General features: G+C 43.2%; 1 protein-coding gene across 9 annotated transcripts in view; it reads left to right on the plus strand.

Annotated features, from left to right (window-relative positions):
• Nucleotides 1-17858, plus strand: part of ATG16L1 (autophagy related 16 like 1) — a 271176-nt gene that overhangs the window by 88734 nt on the left and 164584 nt on the right. For 7 of the 9 annotated variants that reach the window (XM_033958632.1, XM_033958627.1, XM_033958625.1 and 4 more), the window contains 4 exons: nt 9303-9386; nt 10039-10095; nt 10282-10329; nt 12446-12548. In XM_033958632.1, coding sequence (XP_033814523.1) covers nt 9303-9386; nt 10039-10095; nt 10282-10329; nt 12446-12548 — 292 coding nt within the window. The remainder of the gene's footprint in view (nt 1-9302; nt 9387-10038; nt 10096-10281; nt 10330-12445; nt 12549-17858) is intronic. The other 2 variants (XM_033958626.1, XM_033958628.1) reach the window with 2 other exon arrangements.

The following is a 17858-nucleotide window of genomic DNA, read 5'->3' on the forward strand; positions in this document are numbered from 1 at the left end:
AGGTTCTTGGGGGGGACGGTCGTTGGGGGGGAGGGGGTTTGCGTCGAGGGCAGGAGGGCCTTGGATCCCTCCTGCCCGTAATGTAGTGCGGGGTGGGGTTAGGGGGTCGCCGTGGCCAGGAGGGTTTGGGCTCCCTTCTGGCCCGATATTGTCGGGAAGTCGGCGGTCCTTCGGGGTGGGGGTGCGAGTGGTCCTGCCGGGGGGGGGGATGTATCGGACGTCGGGGAGTCGGCCGGGCAAGAGGGCTTGGGCTCCCTCTTGCTCCGATCGTGGATGCGGGTGCGGGTGGGAGCGCGTGCGAGCGGTCGTTCGGGGTGGGGGTGCGAGTGGTCCTGCCGGGGGGGGGGATGTATCGGACGTCGGGGAGTCGGCCGGGCAAGAGGGCTTGGGCTCCCTCTTGCTCCGATCGTGGATGCGGGTGCGGGTGGGAGCGCGTGCGAGTGGTCGTTCGGGGTGGGGGTGCGAGTGGTCCTGCTGGGGGGGTGAATCGGGCGTCGGGCTGGGTGGGAACTATGTTTTAAAACTTTTGTATACCGCGCTCACGTATATAACGCGCGAGGGGTATGCGCGGTAGGTAAAAACGCGTATAACGCGCGCGTTATATGCGTGAAAATACGGTAATTGGAGTCACAGAAACGTGGTGGACTGAGGACAATCAATGGGATGTGGCCATACCAGGGTACAAACTATACAGGAGAGACAGGACACATAAAAAGGGTGGAGGAATAGCGCTGTACATAAAAGACTCCATACCATCAGCCAGAACGGAAACAACAGTACGGGCGGATGGCCTGGAATCACTATGGGTTAAGCTACAGGGAGGAGCAGGAGCAGACATTAAACTGGGTCTGTACTACCGCCCACCTGGACAACCGGAAGAAATCGACCAGGAGATGGAGGCTGAACTGAAGCAGGTATGCAGAAGCGGAAATGTGGTGGTGATGGGGGACTTCAACCATCCTGGGATAGACTGGAGTATTGGGCACTCAAACTGCGCAAGAGAGACAAAATTCATAGAAGTCACGAGGGACTGTTTCATGGAACAGCTGGTCAAGGAACCAACAAGGGGCGATGCCACTCTTGACCTAATCTTCAACGGACTAGGGGGGACAGCAAAGGAGGTGGCGGTATTACCCCCACTAGGTAACAGCGATCACAACATGATCCTGTGCAGGCTTGAAATTGGATCATCAAAGGGGAAAAGAACCACAACGACGGCACTCAACTTCAAAAAAGGAAATTATGATGCCATGAGAAAAATGGTGGGAAAGAAGCTCAAAAGCAACATAGGGAAGACGGAATCCGTAGAAAAGGCCTGGACCTTATTCAAGGAGACTGTGCACGAAGCACAAAGCATATGCATCCCCAAGTTCAGAAAAGGGTGCAAAAAAAATAGAACAAAAAACCCAGTGTGGATAACAAGTGCAGTAAAGAAGGCGATAAGCGACAAGAAAGCATCATTCAGAAAATGGAAAAAAGACCAAACAGAGGAGAACCAAAAAGGGCACAAAGAACACCAGAAAGAGTGTCACCGAGTGGTTAGAAAAGCAAAAAGAGAATACGAAGAGAGACTGGCAAAGGAAGCAACAAACTTCAAGTCGTTCTTCAGATACGTCAAGGGGAAGCAACCGGCGAGAGAAGAAGTGGGACCATTGGACGATGGAGACAGAAAGGGAGTTGTAAAAGAAGAGAAAGAGATAGCTGACAGGTTAAATGAGTTCTTCACGTCAGTCTTCACGATGGAGAATATAACCACCATTCCGGAACCCGAGGAGATCGTAATAGGAGACCAAGACGATAAGCTGGTCGATTTAGAGGTAAGCCAAGAGGATGTACTCAAGCAGATCGACAGACTAAAGAGCGACAAATCGCCGGGTCCAGATGGCATTCACCCAAGGGTACTCAAGGAACTAAAAGACGTAATAGCGGAGCCACTTCGACAGATATGCAACCTATCCTTAAAAACCGGAGAGATCCCGGAGGATTGGAAAATAGCAAATGTCACGCCCATCTTCAAGAAGGGCGCAAGGGGGGACCCGGGAAACTACAGGCCGGTGAGCCTGACCTCAGTCCCGGGAAAGATGATGGAGGCACTGATTAAAGACAGCATCTATGAGCACATCGAAAAAAATGGGCAGCTAAAACCGAGTCAACATGGCTTCTGTAAGGGTAGGTCATGCCTCACAAACTTATTGTACTTCTTTGAGGGAGTGAACAGCCAGGTGGATAAAGGGGAATCTATAGACATCATTTACCTTGACTTCCAAAAAGCCTTCGACAAGGTGCCACACGAGAGACTGCTTAAAAAGATATGGAACCACGGGGTACAAGAGGAGGTCCACCGATGGATCAAAAACTGGCTGGCAAACAGGAAGCAGAGGGTTGGCGTAAAGGGCCACTACTCAGACTGGAAAGGGGTCACGAGCGGAGTTCCACAGGGGTCGGTGCTGGGACCACTCTTGTTCAAAATCTACATAAATGACCTAGAGGCGGGAACTAAGTGTGAAGTCATTAAATTTGCAGATGACACCAAACTATACAGCAGGGCTCAAACCAAGGAAGACTGCGAGGATCTCCAAAAGGATCTAACGCGACTGGAAAAGTGGGCCGAAAAGTGGCAGATGAGCTTCAACGTGGGGAAATGCAAGGTCATGCACGTGGGGAAAAAGAACCCGATGTTCACATACAAAATGGGGGGAACACCACTAGGGGTTAGTAACCTGGAGAGAGACCTGGGAGTGATGGTAGACGCAACACTGAAGGCATCGGCGCAATGCGCCACAGCCTCTAGGAAAGCAAACAGAATGCTGGGTATCATTAAGAAGGGTATTACGACCAGGACGAAGGAAGTCATCATGCCGCTGTATCGTGCAATGGTACGGCCGCATCTGGAGTACTGTGTCCAGTACTGGTCGCCGTACCTCAAGAAAGACATGGCGGTACTTGAGGGAGTACAAAGAAGAGCAACCAAACTGATAAAGGGAATGGAAAATCTCCCATATTCTGACAGATTGAAGCAGTTGGGACTTTTCTCCCTGGAAAAGCGAAGACTTAGAGGAGACATGATAGAAACCTTCAAGATCCTGAAGGGCATAGAAAAAGTAGACAGGGACAGATTTTTTAAATTAAGGGGCACCACAAGTACAAGGGGGCACTTGGAGAAATTGAAAGGGGACAGGTTTAGAACAAACGCTAGGAAGTTCTTTTTCACTCAGAGGGTAGTGGACACATGGAACGCGCTTCCAGAGGCTGTTGTAGACAAGAAAACATTAAATGGTTTCAAAGAAGGTTTGGATAGATTCCTAGAAGAAAAAGGGATTGGGGGGTATAGATAGGTATAGACCATTGCTCAGACAATGGGCCTGATGGGCCGCCGCGGGAGCGGACCGCTGAGCAGGATGGACCTATGGTCTGCCTCAGCGGAGGCAACTTCTTATGAAAGAATGGTATGCAAAGAGCAATAAGAATAAAAAATTCTCAGTTGCATAAGTCTTCATACTCTGACATAGGAAACCCAAATTAGCTTTTTTTTCTCCCCCCCCCAAAAAAAAAAAAAAATGCCTTAAGATACATAAGTTAAATAGAACCCACTTTTATTCCATAGCATCCTTTCAGACCAATGGGTTGTGTCCCTCTATCAACAGATAGAGTCAGAGGAAGAAAATACAGTAGTTCTTGTGACTTGCTTCTTAAGGATATGGTGTAGCCTAGAATGTTCTGTATTTTCTCTGTCTCTCAAGCAGATGGATGATGAGCCCAACAGTCGTGCTTCTGACTTAGTTTCTAACTGGTTTCAGTTGAGCTTTAACTGCCCTTTTGGTGTTTTATGCTGAATTTCAGGAGAGTTTGGGGGTGCCTATTTGACTTGTTCTGCTGAACCAGCTTTTCAGCTGTGGTCAAGTTGAGTTGGAGGAGCCCTCTTGCTGACCTGGTTTAATACCTGGTTTAATACCTGGGGTTTAATACCTGGTTTAATACCAGTTCAGTAGAGATGCCTTCTTTGGCATAAGCTCCTATTAAAAAAAAAAAAAAAAAAAAAGTCAGATGTTCTATTGAACTGATGTCTACCAGTCCTTCCCCCACTTCTCTCACTGGTCCATCAGACTAATTTTGGAAGTCGTCCAGAGAAAGGGCGGGACCGCCGGAAGACGAAGCAGCGCAGACGCGGGCTCACAGAAGGGCCGGAACCGCCAAGAGGAAGCAGCAGGACACCGGTAGGAGCTTCTACATGATGAGGGGGTGGGGGTCGGGAGGCTGTGGGGGTGTGAGCGGTCCTTCAGGGTGCGGGTGGGAGTGCGTGCGAGCGGTCCTTCGGGGTGGGGGTGCGTGCGAGCGGTCCTTCGGGGTGGGGGTGCGAGCGGTCCTGCGGGGGAGGTGAATCGGGGGGAGGGGGGCATCAGGCTTTCAGAGTGGGGACAGGACTTCAAGGGGGAGAGGAGAGTCGGGCGGCGACGGGAGAATCGGGGCAGCACGCGCGGTATATGGGTGTGCGCATAAAATTTTTTTTACATATATTTCGGTTTCCACGCGCTATTCCCTGTGTGCGCATTTTACACGGGTGCGTTATCTACGTGAAAATACGGTATTACTAAAAAGAACATCTTAGGCTATTCCATTTTATCTATATCTCTCTGTCAGTGTATTTGATTGGAGAGATTAATGATGATGCATTTATTTGCAGAAATTCTTTCTCTTTTGTGTGTTTAGATCTTCTAGTCCTGCTGCTGCCATATGTTGGGGGACACTGCTTTTTTACATCCCATTGGTCTGGATTGGTCTGGTAGGATGCTGTGGAAGGAAAAGTTGTGCCTTACCTGAGGGGGGACAGGTCCAGGATGAATATCGGGAAGTTCTGTTTCACGCAGCGAGTGTTGGACACCTGTAATGCTCTCCCAGAGGAAGTAATTGCAGAATCCACCGTTCTAGGATTTAAGGGTAAACTAGATGCACAACTCCTTAAGAGTGGCATAGAGTAAGGGTAAATGCACTATATGCACATCTCTCTTGAGAAGCATATAGTAATATGGGGACTAAAACTATGCCAGGATAGACCTAGCGGGGCTTCCGCGTGTGCGGATCACCGGACTTGATGGACCCAGGATCTGATATGGAGATGGCAATTCTTATGTTCTTATGTACCTGTAAACTTTCTTTTCTTTAGTCCTGTTGGACCAGTCCAGCATCCCCCTTGTTGATTAGCTTGTAAGCAAAATAAAATTATAATTTTTGAATCAGAGGCATCCTAGACAACAGAAACAGCAGAAGACTATCGCAGTCTCAAACCAAACAGCAGCAGTCATTTTGACTCCATAATAGAGAACATTGCAAGCATATCTCAACCCTTTACCTCATACTCTACCCAAAGGAGATCGGCTCAGCCACATTTATCATTGATTGGCCCTTACAACAGATCACTGGATAATAGCCTTTGTTTACAGCAAAAACCTCTGAACTATCCTTTAACCACCAGCTCAATCTCATGGTAGAAAATGCCAGAAGCAAACCAGTCAAAGGTCATTATGAGGACTGGTATAGAATGTACAACAGTGGAATTAGGATGGTTTGAATGATTGGATTGCAGCAAAGGCCATTTAAAAAATCTTTCCTCCACAAAACATCATATTACCTTGTACCCATACGGATTTGGCTTTTACTTTTCGGTTTGTCATTAACTTATTGGGGACTCCTGATGCAGGGGATTTAGCCAAAACATGGTCCATGTTGAGGCCATGATTTGCCATATGCTTTTAAGACTATGTGCATGGATTTTATCACTGGTTGCCAATAAAGTGGGTTTTGAAGACTAGGCACGCTCTGCTCTCTTTTTTTTGGGCCATCTCTGCAAAAATAAGTGGAAGTGCTGTTGCAGAGATGCACATTCTATGTCTTCCTCCAAGTCAACCCAATCCCAGTTACCAAGCAGGTCTTCTACTGCCTTCAGCCATTCCACTTATTATACCAAGCGGAAGTATAACCAGCCTTCCACATTTACTTGCTCTTTAAATCAGAGGTGACCTAGACAGCAGAAGGCTCGGTCACAGCTTCAGTCCAAATGACGACAGTCTTTTTGACTTCATACTAGAGAGTATTGTCAGAATTTCTCAACCTCTGCCTCTTGCTCTCCCATAAGAGGTCGACTCACTCACTATATTCATACGTAGTCCCTGATAACATCCAATCACTGGATCCTTCAAGTGATGAGACATGACTAAGCCCTTTGTTTCCTGAAGACACCTCCAAACCATACATCAGAAGATCTTCCTTTGCCAAAAGTTCTCTGCCTTACTCCAGCTCAGTGCCATAAAACAAGTACCTCTGCAGGGGAGGGGCCAAGGGTTCTACTCAAAGTATTTTGTTATACCAAAAAAAAAATAAAAAATAGAGGTCTCCGCCCAATTCTAAATCTCTGAACACTCAACAAATACTTGAAGGAAAAATTTTGAATGGTCTCTCGGGGAACCTTTATTACCACTATTGGAAAAGAACTGGCTCTGCTCTCTAGATTTCAAAGAAGCCTGCATACATTTTCCCATCTTCCCAATCCACATTTTCCCATCCTCCCAACCCAAAGGAAATAAGTTTGCTTTCAAATGGAAACACACCACTTTCAATACCAGGTGCATCCATTTGGACTGGCATCAGCACCCAGAGTATTTATGAAATGCTTGGTAGTAGTGGCTGCAAATCCTCCATTTACACTACAAGAAATCACATCTAAAAACTACTACTATTTATTATTTCTATAGCACTACCTGATGCACGCAGCACTGTACATTAAACACCACTCAAACTCTAGATTTCATTGGGGCTCTCTTGGACATGACCCAAACTCGTGCTTTTCTGCCTTGGCAAAGACTCGGTACTCCAAATTTGTCAAAGTGTTCTCTCGACGTTGCATAACAGCACATCAAATGCTGCGACTCCTCGGTCACTTGGCCTCTACAGTACATATAACTTCCATTTGGCTGTTTACATCTCAGAAACCTGAAATGGGTACTTTCGACCCAGTGGTCTCAAACCACCAGTCTACTATCCCAGCAGATTAGAGTAACCTCACAACTTTGTTAGTCTCTTCAGTGGTGGTGATCACTGACCAGTCTATTCCAAGCATCACCACATCAAAAAGTAATGACAACCAATTCTTCCATGCTTGGAAGGGGAAGCCCATCTTGATGGTCTCCAAACCCAAGGCTCCTGGACTCCTCCCAAAAGAGCTCTTCATATCAATCTCCTCAAGCGTCAAGCAATTTGCAATGCTTTGCACATTCTAGGATTGTCTCCTCAATCAAGTAGTACTTATCTTCATGGACAACCAGATAGTCATGAACTATGTAAACAAGCAGGGTGGAAGAAGGTCTCGTCTGCTCTACTAAGAAGCAATGAAAATCTGGTCCCGGGTGATTTCCTTGCTACATTTTCCTGAAAACAGTTTATCTAACAGGAAAGCAGTATATCTTAGCAGACAAGTTGAGCAGACTTCTACAGCCGCATGAGTGGTCACTGAATTCCAACACCTTACATCGAATACTTGCAGATGGGGTAAACCCAGAAGTGGATCTTTTTCCTTCCCATTTAGGTACAAACCTCCGCTCTTCTGTCCCAAATTCTATACTTCCAAGCATCTGGATTCAAATGCCTTTCTCCTCGAGTGGTGAGACAAGTTTCTTTATGCTTTCCCTCCAATTCCTCTACTCGGCAAAACTCTACTCAAACTTCACAAAGAACAACAAGCCACCGTGATTCTTATGGCAACTTGGTGGCCAAGTCACCATGGTTCTTTCTCTTCTACTCCTCAGTGTAACGGAACCCATCACATTTCAAATCTTTCCAACCTTGCTGACACTGAATGTCTTTGCAATATCTGCTCGTGTCAGCCATCATTGAAACCTCTAGAAAGCCTTCTACACAGCACTGCTATCACTTCAAATTGACTCATTTCACAATCTGCTGTAATTGCACCACACTGGATTCTATCACCAGTTCTCTTCCATTGATCCTAGATTATCTTCTACTCCTCTTTGACTTTGAACTATAGACTTCTTCACTCAGTTTTCATCTCAGTACTATTAGTGCTTTCCATACTCAATTGGACCCCAACTTCTTAGACTTTTTCTACAGAGTGTACAACACTTTATTTTTGCTTCTTTTGAAAAATTTATACACACTTTTAGTTCACCAAATGACACCTGCACTTCTTTAATAGCTTTCTTTGTGTTGCTTTTTTCTTAGCATTAAAATTAGAGCAAAAGAAAATGTGATGGGTATTATATATAAGTGTTGGTAATTTTAATAGAGGATATGTTCTTCACAAAGGGCTAGATTCACTAAGCCCACCGATCGTGTCCTGACCACTTTGCAACCATGATCCGATTCATTAACCTTCCTCCTGAGTGTATCTGCACCCGATCCTATCCACACATGCAAATAAGGGGAAAGGGCATGTAAAGTAGGAAGGACCTCAATTTACTAAACAAATTCAGGCACACCAGCTGGGCTGGCCAATCCAAAAAACAAGCAACTGCTGAGGACCAGTCACTTGTGCAAAAACCCTGCTCTCTGCCCCGATTCTCCTGCTCTTGCCGCCCCAACTCCATGGTTTTAACCCACGGGTTTAAAGCAGGGCTGCACTGCGGCATGTTTTGTTAAGTTCCAGAACATGCCGCAGTGCTGCCCCGCTTTAAACCCACGGGTTAAAACCATGGGCTGGTGAGTAAAAAAAAAAATTGCACCGAGAGCAAAAAAAAAAAAGCACAGAGAAAGCGCATGTGCGGACCATTTACAAGCAAAGAAGATAGTCTGCGCATGCATCACTCTTCAGCGATCCGTGTGGGCAAGCCTCTCATCAGCCTAATTTGACTGCGGATGCGTTGTGACTCGAGCGCCCGGCCACCTCACGGATCGGATCGCCCATGGATCAGATCTGTGAGGTTAGTAAATCTAGGCCAAAGAGTCAATCTGATATGCAGGATGAAAATACCTAGAATTCACTCATTTTCAAGATCTTTAAGAATAAAAGCTGCTGCCAGTGGGTGTCTTTATTCCCATTATGAGAAAATGAATTCCATTTGGAGATACTTGTGCAAGCACACCCTTCAAATACATTGTCACACCTTTTTAATCATTAGCACTCAGCTGAACTCTAGGACTTGATTATTATGCAAATGCACTTTGACATGCTTTCTATCACCACTGATCAGAAAAACTTCTTGTTCACTGATAAGCAACTGAGCTTTGAGAAGTTATGTTAACTGAGGTTATTGTAATTGGCTGATTTGAGGAGGTGTGTTCCCATCATTCTACAGGGATGATGATATAGAAGTACTAGAGGAAGCACATGACCCAGCTAGGGAGACATCTCCAGTTCGAGCAATCAGCAGGACATCCAGGTAAGGATATGGAAGAACTGCAAGATAGGGAACATATGTTATGACAGAAAGAAACAAAATCTGTGCAGTTTAAGTGATTGGTATTTGTTTTGGAAATATGTTTTTTATACTCTGAGGTTCTCTTATTGGAGAGCTTCAGAGAAGTACTTGTAAGAATTTGAAATAATGGCTTAGTCCTCTTATAAGTGACCATCTCTGGTGACAAATTAACCTTTGATAACCATGGAGTAAATTTTTGTAACCCTAAAACTCCCAAAATAATGGAGATTTCTAAAGCACTACCTGAAGTTCCATCATTTAATTTCAAATTAAGAGGTCTGCAGCATAAGAAGCATACTCCTTTTTTTATTTTTATTTTTTTTTTTTTAAACATTCTTTAACTAATGCTTTATAAAATTTGGAAATATTACTACCATTATATGAAGGCCCTGGTATAGCTGCTGGAAAGTTAGAGATTTGCTTACTAGTCTTGAGACTGAAGAGGGAACCGGTTTTCACACTAGCCTTTTTTGAGGGTAAGAGAGGGAGAGAGGGTATTTTTCCTCATCTCCATTTAGTTCTCGATATGATCAGGTTTCTTCCTAATTTCTTTTGTCTGTTGATTGATTGGTTGTGAAGACACAATTTATAATTGTACTCCCCTCCTCTTTAGTAAGCGACTCTCGCAGCCAGCTGGAAGTCTTCTGGACTCTATCACTAATATCTTTGGGTAGGTTAGACAATTGCATCTTTTCTTTTTAATGCATTTCAGTTCTGCAAGAAATACAAAAAGTTGTCCTTTTAATATTAGTCTTTCTTCTGGCCTCTGCTTTTTTTTTTTTTTTCCTTTTCTTCCACTTAATCAACTCCGTGTGTCTTCCACACCATCTTGCTGTATGCTGACCTTTCCCTCCAGTGTTTGTGAATCTCCCTCTTTGGGACATCATTCTGCTGATGCTGTCAGGTGATGTTTTCCACTTTCTACTCTGTATTTTATGGTAGAGGCTTAATACATATTGCTTCACCATGCATAAGCAGCTTTTTGTTTTGAATGATTAAATGAGGCATGTGCTTTCATATACTAATCTGCTGTGGCAACTGAATAGAATTGCATTCCTTCACTACACTGATTAGGTATGCTCTAGAAAATGATGCATGTATTTAGGGAACTTGTGTACTAGGTATTTTCTCTATACAGCCAAAATGGTAAAAATTCTCTAGTACCTCAGTTCCATTATAATCTCTATTAGCTTGATCAGAATCACCTGCTGTATGTCATTACATGTTTCTGTACACTGATTCAAGTTTTACATTTTGAGACAAAATATTGGTCTGATACACGACTAGCATTATATTCGTCTGTTCTTAGAGCTAGGGTATTGTCCCTGTAATTGTATATTGCCCCTTTAACTAGTAACATGTAGGGTTACCATATAGCTCCAGAAAAAAGAAGATGTATTTATCTGTGCTTTACTTCCATTGAAAGCAATGGAAGTAAGGAGGACAGATAGAGACATCTGGGATTAACTTCCATTGAAAGCAATGGACGTGAAACCTGAATGTCTCAATCTGTCCTCCTTTTTCTGGATCACAAAAGTCAAATCTCCACTCCTATGAAGAAGTCTATACTCAAACACTCGCACTCCACTTTTATAGTTTATCTATACTTGGAGCTTGATATTCGTTCAGGAAAAGGCCTCAGAAATAAGGAGTATAAAATAGCACAGAATTGAAGAAGTTCAGAAATGGAAACAGAATAAGATAAGTAATTTTCTGAGGTTTTTCAAATTCTGAAGCGGTCTGCACTCAATCAGTTAATGTGCAAAATAAGAGATATAAGTTATAACAAAAAAGTTTAAAATCTAGTTTTAAAAAATAGTTTAAATTAGCAGAAACATAATATGGATAATGAAATAAAAGAAAAGGTTTTTGGCCAGTGATTGCAGTACGGAGTACGTGTTTGGAATACACCTACGCTGATAATGATTACCACTGAAATTATAAGCGTAGTACTCCTTATTTCTGAGGCCTTTTCCTGAACGAATATCAAGCTCTAAGTATAGATAAACTATAAAAGTGGAGTGCGAGTGTTTGAGTATAGACTTCTTCATAGGAGTGGAGATTTGACTTTTGTGATACATTAAATATTTATACCACTCAGGATTGTTTATAGTTTGGGCTCCTTTTTCTGGAGCCATATGGTAACCCTAGTAACATGTATAGTCTACATGTTCTCTCTGTTAACTCCTTTTCTTCCTGCTGGAGTTTTGGAAGAAGGAGTGATGGCAGTCAGAAGCTGTTTTTATCCTTATCGAAGATATAGTAGAGGGCAAGCTTTTATGCTCTGAAAGCAACATGGCCCATTTTATATTGCCTGTTTTTAGCATAAAATATTGTAATAGATTTGTTGCATTAGTATAAAAATAACGTGAGGTACCCAATGTCCAGCCCAAAGGTTTTGAATAAATATACTTATAGATTATTTAACCAAAATCCCTAAGAACATAGCCTGAACCTGGTAATTTCTATGTTATGTCTATTGTACTGGCAGTTTGCCATGGTAGGAGCAACTGGAGAAATGGGTGTCGGGTCAAGTGAGCATTTTGTAGGTATAATGCTGATTTCCCACTGTTCTTTGTAAGTGTGGTTGCTTACATAGATAGCTTTCTGTTGCAACAACTGCAGACATTGAGTATTTAAGATGAACTTTATTGCTCAGGTGGAACCAGTAAAAGTTTGTCATATTCCTAGCCTCAAGTGCTAGGCCCAGGAGAAAACTATTCTTGCCCTTCCTGGTTGTGCTTTCCAAGTGTGCAGTTTGACTGTGAGTGAGCCACAGCAGGCAGTTCAGCAACATGCACAGTCTCCTTGTAATGCTCTAAACAGGCAATGAATCTAGTACAGATATTCTCATTCCATGGTAAACTTATTTTGGATTGCTTGTTTTGTGTATGCAGAGGCTGACATTCTCTATTTCCAGTGGATTGAAACTTATTCATCCACAGTGTTTGTTTGTTTCTTTCCTTCAAAGACAATGAATTCCTTTCTCCTTTTTGGTTTTCCTGTATTTCAATTTACAGGCGGCGTTCTTTATCTACATTTCCATCTGCTGCAGACAATATAGAGACGCTCCCAGCTGGAAGAACGGAGGTGCGAGTGCCCAACACAGCACTGTACGTCTTTGTAAGTATTGTGTATCTTTTTGTGAAGAGGGACTAGATAAGCATACAAGTAGAGAATGACACGGTGACTGTTACCCGCAGGCAACCCGCTGAAACGGGGACGGAAAAACCTGTTCGGTACGGGGACAAGGCCATTCACTGCCCTGTGGAGTGGTGAATGGCTTTGTCCCTGTAGTTAATGGAGGAAACGCGCGCAAAATGCTTGATCTTTGATTGTGCGGTCCAGCAGTCCCCTCCCTCCTTCCTCCCAATCACTGCAGTCCGGTCATCTCCCTTCCTCCTTCCCTTTCCCTTACTTTCGCTGGCGATTTTTATTTTTTCTCTCAACAAGCAGCCAAAGCCTTTTCTGAAGTCACGTGCAGCTGCCTGAAATTTCTCCTCTGACACAACCGTAAACAGGAAGTTGCGTCAGAGGAGAAGTTTCTGGCAGTCACATGTGATTTCAGAAACGGCTCCCAGCTGCTTGTTGAGAGAAAAATACAAATTGCCAGCGAACGGAGGGAGATGCTCGCACCACGGCGAGCAGATGGGAGGGAGGGGGGCTGCTGGATCGTGCAAAGAATGCTTGGGGGGGGTGAGAGGAACAGATGCTGAAGGGAAATGGGGAAGAGAGAGTGGGGAGAAAACGCTAAAGGAAAATGGGGAAGAGAGTGGGGAGAATACGCTGAAGGGAAATGGGGAGAAGATACTGAAAGGAAATGGGGAAGAGAGCGTGGGGAGAAGACGTTGAAGGCATGCAATATCTGAGATCCTACCTTAGTAGCAGCCCTATTATCATGTATCAATAAAATGTTCTATATCAGTGGTGCCTAATATGTTGATCGTCAACGACCGGTAGATCGTGAAGGCAAAGTGAGTCGATCGCGGAGCCCATCCTGGGCTCCGTGATAGACTCGCATTGCCTTCACAATCTACCGGGCCGATCAACCTTCCTCTTCTCGACGTCAATTCTGCCTTCGGAGAGGAAGTTCCGGGCCAGCCAATCGCTGCCTGGCTGGCCTGGAACTTCCTCTCCGGCAGAATTGACGTCAGGGAGAGGAATGCTGGTCGGTCTGACGCTTCTCCAGGGAGAGCTTGGGGCGGCGGTGGCTGGGGGCCTGTTCCCCGATGGCGGCGGCAATAGCTTAGGGGAGGGCAGGGAGAAAGAAAGAAAGGAGGCAGGCAGGGAGACAGAAGGGAAACAAAGAAAGAAAGAAAGGGGGCATGGAGAGAGAAAAAAAGAAAGGGCAGGGAGAGAGGAAGAAAAAGTTGGGGGAGGGAATGAGGTCTGGAGGAGAGGAAGCATACAGGGTGAAAGAAGGGAAGAAATATTGGATGCACAGTCAAAAGAAGAAAGTGCAACCAGAGACTCATGAAATCACCAGACAACAAAAGTAGGAAAAATGATTTTATTTTCAATTTAGTGATCAAAATGTGTTCGTTTTGAGAATTTATATCTGCTGTCTATATTTTGCACTATGGCCCCCTTTTACTAAACCGCAATAGCGTTTTTTAGCGCAGGGAGCCTATGAGCATCGAGAGCAGCGCAGGGCATTCAGCGCAGATCCCTGCGCTAAAAACTGCTATTGCGATTTAGTAAAAAGGGAGGGAGGTATATTTGTCTATTTTTGTATGGTTGTTACTGAGGTGACAGTGCATAGAGTCATCTGCCTCTTTGAAAAAACCCGGAATATAAATGATAATTAACATTTTCTCTGCGTACAGTGTGCTTTTTGTTTTTTTTTTTTTAATTTTATTGTTAGTAGATCATTTTGACTTAGTCATTTTTTTTTTTTATAATTCTTTATTCACTTTCATATTTTACATGAAGTGTACAAAATATTGAGTTACAACTAATGAATACACAATATCACTTTTATATCTATTACATAATATTCTGAACAAATTTTTTTTATCCCCTCTCCCACCCCCCACCCTTCAAGTACTTTCCAATCACCTTATACATATTGTATACCATATTATAACATGTTATGTAAAATTATTTTCACTACCCCCCCCTCCATGTGTGCCATAAAGAAGACAAGAAAAAGAAGAAGATAAATCCTATTATTCATTCAGTACAATACTTTGTCAATGGCCCCCATATTTTTATAAATTTAGGATATGTCCCTCTTTGTATTGCTATTACTCTTTCCATTTTGAATATGTGACAAATTGTATTCCACCAAAATGTATAATTAAGGTTACTATGATTCTTCCAGTTATTGGTTATATGCTGAATGGCAACCCCTGTCATGACTAGTAAAAGCTTGTTATTTTCTGGTGAAATTTGACTTTTTTTTCTCATCATCATTCCAAATAACACTGTATCATATGATATTGCTACATGATTTTCCATCAATTTATTAATTTGTGGCCAAATTGCATTCCAAAAACTTTTAATGTAGGGACATTGATATAGTAAATGATCCAACGTCCCAGGTTCCAGATTACAGTGCCAGCATTTATTGGACTTAGAACTATCTAATTTTTGCAAACGTGTAGGGGTCCAAAAAGCTCTATGTAATAAAAAGAACCAAGTTTGTCTCATAGATGCTGACACTGTACATCTCATTCTCCAAGACCAAATTAGTGGCCATTGAGATGCAGTAATTTGATGCTTAATCTCAATGCTCCAAATGTCTCTTAGACCATTTTTTGGTTTTTTATTCAAATATCCAGATATTAATTTATACCACAATGCGGCTTGATGCCCTAGGAAGTCTGCTTGGAAGCATAAGAACTCTAAACTATATTGATTATTATTCAATGTTTTCCATTCAGGGAACCCAACCTGAATGGCCTGCTTCAATTGCAACCATTTAAAACTTTGTTTTTTACTAAGACCAAATCTATGTTGCAATTGTGAAAATTCCAGCAGTTTACCTTCCGAAATAACATCATTCAGAGATCTAATGCCTGCAATAATCCAGTCCTTCCAAAGGATTTGAGCTCCGCCAATTTTAATCTTGGAGTTTATCCATAAAGACTGATTAGTTGACTTGTTTATTGGGACAGGTGTTAATTTACTAATAAACCTCAACGTTTTCCAAGTATCCATTAATATCTTATTTTCTCTGTATCTTCTAGGCATGTTGATACTTGGAAGATGAACTAAATTTAGGGGAAACATAAGGCGCCATTCCAAATATAACCAATCCGGTGCATTATCTATCAGTTCTGGGAGGATCCAATACATACCCTGACGTAAAATATAGGCTTGATGGTACCTATAAAAATTTGGAAAATTTACCCCTCCCTCCTTAATTGATTTTTGCAAAGATACCAAAGCTATTCTATGTGTTTTACCAAGCCAAAGAAATTTCGTTAAAATGCTATTAAGCTTTTTATAAAAGGATCCCTGAAAATAAATAGGTATCATACTCATTTGGTAGCAAACTACAGGCAAGATCATCATTTTAATAGTTTGAACTCTCCCCCACCAAGAAAGATGTAACAGATTCCATTGCTCACATAACTCTGTAACTCTTTTCAATTCAAATTTTTCATTTTCTTTTACTGTATCTTCAATTGTATTTTTAACTTGAATGCCAAGATATTTAAATCCTTCTTTCCATATGAACGGAAAAGCGTCAAATAATCCTTTTACACAATGAACATTTAAAGGTATATAAGAACATAAGAAATGCCTCTACTGGGTCAGACCTGAGGTCCATCGTGCCCAGCAGTCCGCTCACGCGGCGGCCCAACAGGTCCAGGACCTGTGCAGTAATCCTCTATCTATACCCCTCTATTCCCTTTTCCAGCAGAAAGTTGTCCAATTCCCTCTTGAACCCCAGTACCGTACTCTGCCCTATCACGCCCTCTGGAAGCGCATTCCAGGTGTCCACCACACGCTGGGTAAAGAAGAACTTCCTAGCATTCGTTCTGAATCTGTCCCCTTTCAACTTTTCTGAATGCCCTCTTGTTCTTTTATTTTTTGAAAGTGTGAAGAATCTGTCCCTCTCTACTCTCTCTATGCCCTTCATGATCTTGTAAGTCTCTATCATATCCCCTCTAAGTCTTCTCTTCTCCAGGGAAAAAAGTCCCAGTTTTTCCAATCTCTCAGCGTATGAAAGGTTTTCCATCCCTTTTATCAGACGTGTCGCTCTCCTCTGAACCCTCTCGAGTATCGCCATATCCTTCTTAAGGTACGGCGACCAATATTGGACGCAGTACTCCAGATGCGGACGCACCATCGCACGATACAATGGCAAGATAACTTCTTTCGTTCTGGTTGTAATACCCTTTTTGATGATGCCTAGTATTCTATTTGCCTTCTTAGCAGCCGCTGCGCACTGTGCCGACGGCTTCATTGTCAAGTCCACCATCACCCCCAGGTCCCTTTCTTGGGTACTCTCATTTAAAAACATCCCTCCCATCGTATAGTTGTACCTCGGGTTTCTGTTTCCCACATGTAATACTTTACATTTCTCAACATTGAACTTCATCTGCCATCTCGTTGCCCATTCCCCTAGTTTGTTCAAGTCCCTTTGCAGTTTTTCACAGTCTTCTTTAGTCCGAGCTCTACTAAATAGTTTAGTGTCATCTGCAAATTTTATTATCTCACATTTCGTCCCTGTTTCCAGATCATTTATGAATACATTAAATAGCGGCCCTAGTACTGAGCCCTGCGGGACCCCACTCGTGACCTTCCTCCAGTCCGAATAGTGGCCCTTCACTCCCACCCTCTGTCTCCTACCCGCCAACCAGCTTCTGATCCATCTATGTACATCTCCTTCCACCCCATGGTTCTTCAGTTTCCGGAGTAGGCGTTCATGGGGCACCTTGTCAAAGGCTTTTTGGAAATCAAGATATATGATGTCTATGGGGTCTCCATTGTCCATCCGTTTGTTAATTCCTTCGAAGAAGTGCAATAAGTTAGTTAGGCAAGATCTTCCTTTGCAGAAACCGTGTTGGCTGGTTATCAGAAGTTCGTTTCTTTCAAAATGTTCATCAATTTTTTCTTTTATCAGTGTTTCTGCCATTTTCCCCGGTACCGAGGTCAGACTCACCGGTCTGTAATTTCCTGGGTCACCTTTTGATCCCTTTTTAAAGATGGGCGTAACATTGGCTATCTTCCAGTCCTCCGGGATCACGCCTGTTTTCAGGGATAGATTGCAAATTTGCTGCAGTAGTTCCGCTATCTCCTCCTTTAATTCCTTCAGAACCCTTGGATGGATTCCGTCCGGACCCGGGGATTTGTCTGTTTTTAATTTATCTATCTGCCTGTGTACATCTTCAAGGCTCACTTCCATGGTTGTTAATTTTTCTGCCTGATTTCCATTGAAGAATTGTTCAGGTTCCGGAATGCTGGATGTGTCTTCATTTG

This window comes from Geotrypetes seraphini, chromosome 9, assembly GCF_902459505.1.
Source record: "Geotrypetes seraphini chromosome 9, aGeoSer1.1, whole genome shotgun sequence".
NCBI classification, from domain to species: domain Eukaryota; kingdom Metazoa; phylum Chordata; class Amphibia; order Gymnophiona; family Dermophiidae; genus Geotrypetes; species Geotrypetes seraphini.